This window comes from Teleopsis dalmanni, chromosome 1 (genome assembly GCF_002237135.1).
Source record: "Teleopsis dalmanni isolate 2A chromosome 1, ASM223713v2, whole genome shotgun sequence".
NCBI lineage: Eukaryota > Metazoa > Arthropoda > Insecta > Diptera > Diopsidae > Teleopsis > Teleopsis dalmanni.
Window position 1 is genome coordinate 128,650,807 of NC_051846.1, and position 5,187 is coordinate 128,655,993.

A 5,187-nucleotide genomic window follows, 5' to 3' on the forward strand; every position below is an offset into this window, starting at 1 on the left:
TATTTTTTCAACTCTAGCAAAATAACACTTCACCGAAAAAGGTAGGTGTGATTATGTGCTGCAGTTATCTATGTAGTTCGACTAGTATGAAACTAATTAACTTTTCAATTCATCTATATAAGAAAAAAGTTTATCAAACGGTTTAATTATGTTAAAATTCATAATTTAAAAACAGAAATGATGCGGAACTAATTTAAAATGTTATGTTTTATGTATACATTCATTTTAGAAATAAAAAGTAAAAGTATTTGTATCGCTTTCCTTCGAAAATTGATTTCATGGTACTTTGGTGAGTATGAGTAACGTGAAGGACACCTGATTAATTAATTTTTTTTAATTACTTCTAAAATGAATATTACAGTCGAAATATTTATTTTTGAAGTAGAATTTCTATATTAATTTGAATCAAAACTAAAAAAAAAAATTTGTGTGACATATGCGTTTTTTTTTACTGAAAAATCGTGTGTATGTGTTTGGTGTGATATGAAGGATAAATAAATTTTTAAAAGTACTTCTAATTACAATACCGTCCTGAAACTTTTGGGTTTTATGTAGAATTTTATTACTTGTCGAATCAAAAATATTATATAAGAATATATGTAGTATATTCTTTCAAAATTCATTCAATGAAAATGTAGTACGCATGTGCTTGATGTGTTTTGCGGGAGAAAAAAAAATATTAAAAAATTTCAAAAATAACGGCATCCTAAAAATTTTTATTTCGTAGTAAAATTTAAAACTGAATCTAAATAAAATATAAAAAATAGAATCCCAGAGGATATATTTTAAGAAAAATTTTTTTTTGAAATTTAATAGTTAATATTAGTATTTAAATATAAACAACTTTAATTGTTGAAACAATTTCATAAAAGCTCAATCAATTATCTTTGAAACGCTGTAAATTTCAAGTTTGTAGCTTTTATAGAACTTGAGATATATCCATTTGAAAATGTGTCCACTATGCCAATTCTCAAAACCCCATGGGTCCATATCCCCTAGAAAAAAAAACACAAAATTTTTTCCCGAGATACGGGTCTTCTTATTTTATGAAAGGAGCTCATAAAAAAAATTTCAGCCAAATCGGAGATCATGAGGTCAAAAAGGTGTCTGAGTTGTAAAAGACTGACCCATATGCGGAATGGGATAACGGTCTGGCTCGGTAATAGAATTAAGTCTTCTGGAGTCACTGCAAGGTCTCCATTCTCCTTTTTTTTTTTTTTAACCATATACAAAGGACTGGCCCAAGGACTATTAAATGGTCTACAAATTCCAGTGTCAAGGAGAGATTGAATCTCTGCTTTAGCAGCTTTCATCATGTCAGGAGAAAGGCGACGATATTTTGAAGAAACCGGTGGTTCATTAGTGACGATATGATGAAATACATCACGAGTTGAAGCTAAGAAAACTGGCGAATCATTAATGATTACTGGGAATTCCTTTAACAAAGTATGAAATTCATCATCATCATTTATTGGTATCGCCGTTAAAGACAGACGATCTAGTTTAAGTTTTTGCTGCATGGTTCTTTGCATTTTTTGGCGCTACGACCAAACTTGCAATGATACCAGCAGAGACCTTCGTCGTCACGGTCAACACTGTTTCTTCGACTACGGTGTCTTGAAGTTGCACGGCTGCGAGAACGTCTGAGTTCAGCCCTTAACTCGGCCACTTCCATCGATAACTGTGATATCTGTTGGGGAAGAGAAACATCACTTACCCTGGAGGTTGTGGGTAAACGAATTTCTTGAATAGAACAAGCGTCATTCACTTCGGCGATCTTATCTGCCATAACAGCGATTTTATCCAGAGGTTCGCTGCTTACTGAAATGATTGCGCGCATATTCGCTGGCAAGTGCGTCATCCACATTGACCTAAGTTCAAGTTCATTCATTTGTGTTCCGGCCAAGTTTTTCATCTCACGCAGGAGTTGAGAAGGACGCAAATCGCCCAGATCCATGTCTTGAAGCAGTTTTCTCAACCTTTTTTGCTCGGAAATTGAAAATTCTTCAAGCAAACGCTTCTTCAGAGTGGAGTACGTATTTTCAGTAGGCATGTTAAGTACCAAATCACTGACTTGCGCGAGGATAACTCCATCAATTGACGCGACTACTGTATGAAATTTGGTCTGCTCTGTGGTAACTCCTGAAGTAACAAACTGCGACTCTATCTGCGCAAACCAAAACTCAGGCCTAGCGTGCCAGAAAGGAGGTATTTTAACTGCAATTCGAGACACTTCTTCTCTAATTGAATGGTGTCGCTCAGTCGGATGTAATTGTTAATGTTGTGAGATGTGACCAGTTCAGTTGTTTAATTGAAATGGTCTGAATCCAGATTCATCATCTGAATGTGTCACCGGCAAGCTCGTGTGTTGCGTGTTCAAATCACGTCGGGGTCACCAATATATAGCGCTCATTTTGTATATTAATCAAAATGAAAATTCATAAACTATATTTAAATTTGAAAAATATTTATTATATTCCGTTAATATTAGTTCAGACAGAAAGTTGAAACTTATGGGAAGAAAATATTTTTCTATCTCATTTCATAAATTTGATGTTGTCAATATCATTCAAATTGTAACTGAGCTTACTATGATTAAATATCGACAACAGCCACAGGTGTAATTATTTGTTTTTGCAATTAATGCTTGGCAGCAGCAAGCAGCAAGTAAAAATTGCATGCATTTAATATCACTTTATAATGCAAATAGGAGGAACAACCCTACTTCTTTGGAAGCTTACTGTCCTACATATATATATGTATGTGTATAAATGTATATACATAAAAATATGTACTTTTATTTGGAAGAATATGATAATTTTTTTATCTTATTTTAGGAACGTTTGAAGCAAATAAAACCAATTTAAATTTTTTGCTTTAATCAGGTATAACAGTTAAATGTATATTATATGTATGGACGCCCATCAAGAATTTGCAACCTGGTTTTAAAAATTGATGTTTCCACATGCTTTTGAAAAAAATAAGCATGCTTAGGCAGATTGACCGAGAGAATTGTTGATGGAATTAAGGCCACAGCTACAGTATAACTCGGTATTGGACCAAATTGATGGTTTTGAAGATGTGGACTTTTTCAGAACTGATAAAATTGGTACAAGCATATGCCTGTTCATTGTGAAGGGAATGTTTACAATTTGGTCATTTATTTTAAATTATTTTATTACTGAAAATTTCATGGATGGAGACTGTTTAAGTAATATAATATTGGAAAATTTTTTACCATAACTACTTACTTTATTTATTTATTTTGTTCAAAATACATAGCTTAAGTGAATTAATTTTAAGGTAGTTATTAATAAACATGTGTTAATAAATGTGTATAAAATTGTGAATATTAATATTTTATTATGTAGAAACTTCCGTAATTTTTTATGGTTATCCACGGGATATTGATCAATTTATAATTTTTTGTGTTAATATTTTAAACAAAGCAATTAATACATATAAACAATAAAAATTATGTATCACATATATATCTAATAACGGCAAGAACTAACAAATGTGTTGTCTTATTGGTGGTGGTATTCCTCTATTTCTGAGCGTTGTTTGTTGTCGTTTTGTCATTGGGCCTTGTTCTGGTAGGATTTTAGGCAGGTTTAGGAGTATTTTCGGAAAATACCTTTTATGCCGGTAGTTTTCTTTCTTCTTTTTTACCATTCTATTTTCCAATTATTTATGTGTGATAATATATATATTTCTTTATCATTTATATGTAAAAAATCCTTTTGTAGAAAATACTAATGTATATTAATATAAAAAACTAAAGTTCTTCAAAACGCACCATTCCAGACTACCTCAAACGTGGTCTGGAAATTACTCCGCAACTAGTAGATGAAAATTGTCATTTCTATTTAATTAACGATAACCTTTCATGTATTATAATGTGATATGGGTACAAGACCACACATATCACAAAACACTCAAGTGTTCCGAATAATTTAAAATAACCATTGACAAAGTTCTATTTTAATAAAATTTATGACAAACTATTGTCAAGTTATATGAGCCTTTATTTTGTCATTATTTTGATGACAAATAACTGAGCCGCACATTGCACCATATGTGCAATATGCATAAGTGAAAACTGTGTCAATAGAATAAACGGTTTGAAGTAAAACCATATGTAGAACACTTGCATTAGTAAATATAATATCATTTATTGATAAGATATTTCTGTAAGAATATTATATACGTCTAATTTGGGTTAACCAATTAGACGCAAGTATTATAAGTATTAACCAATAGAATAAGTAAATAAGATTCTATTGGAAATTAGTATTAAGAAACAATGTTAGATTTAAGAATGAACAAATTAATAAAGACAGTCTTCTACAAACACTGAAAGCGACGCGTCTTTTATTTCTACAAAGATAATACTTTACATGGCGATCCTGCCAAATCTCAATGGCAAGGACCAATAAATTAATAAATAAATTTTAGAAAAATTGAATTAAAGTAAATTTTAAAATATTAAAATTTTGAAAAACAAAAAAAAAAACAAAAAAAAAAGAAATTTTTTTTTTATAAAACTAAAAATTAAGTCAACTGTGCCAAATTCCGAAGGCAAGGACTAGGTGCATAAATTCCTAAAAAACCAAAAATGAAGTGAACTTTAAAGTGGAAGTAATGAATACTAATGTGATCTGAAAAAGGTTTTTGTGAAATGCGAAATATGAATTAATAAACTGATTGAGAAACTGATGTGAAAAAGGTTATTGTGAAATGTGAAATATGAATTAATAAACTGAATGAAAAACTGATGTGAAAAAGGTAATTGTGAAATGCGAAATAGGAATCAAAAAACTGATTAACTGAATGATCCAACGATCTACAAGCGTCTGTTCATGTATGAATAAACACATCTTTTCAACTTTCAACGCACATTCAAAACGATAAAAAAAAAATATTTTCCTGCAACTGAAACATCATGGGTTGGTTTCCAGCGGATGCACCTGAACAAGCAAATACAGCAAACAACAACCAGAACCAAATTTTAGAACGTGTGCGAGTTAGGCTAAGTTGATACTAAACCAAATAGGAAGTTTTTGGGATTTTTTGCACTGCACACATTTAACCATTTATCACCACGTATCGACACATCACTACATTATCGGCACAACTTAGAATTGCCCTCATTTAGAATGCAACTTAGCCTAACTCGCACACGTC

General features: G+C 31.2%; 1 protein-coding gene across 1 annotated transcript; it reads right to left on the reverse strand.

Moving 5' to 3' along the window:
- Window positions 1-1,498: 1,498 nt before the first annotated feature.
- On the reverse strand, window positions 1,499-2,053 carry LOC119666060. Its single transcript, XM_038075335.1, has one exon. The coding sequence runs from the start codon at window positions 2,051-2,053 to the stop codon at window positions 1,499-1,501; it is 555 nt and encodes a 184-aa protein (XP_037931263.1).
- Window positions 2,054-5,187: the final 3,134 nt, after the last annotated feature.

Bases quoted from the DNA above. Each gene is read 5' to 3' on its own strand.
- LOC119666060 (XM_038075335.1), bottom strand. From the start codon at position 2,053: ATGCCTACTGAAAATACGTACTCCACTCTGAAGAAGCGTTTGCTTGAA.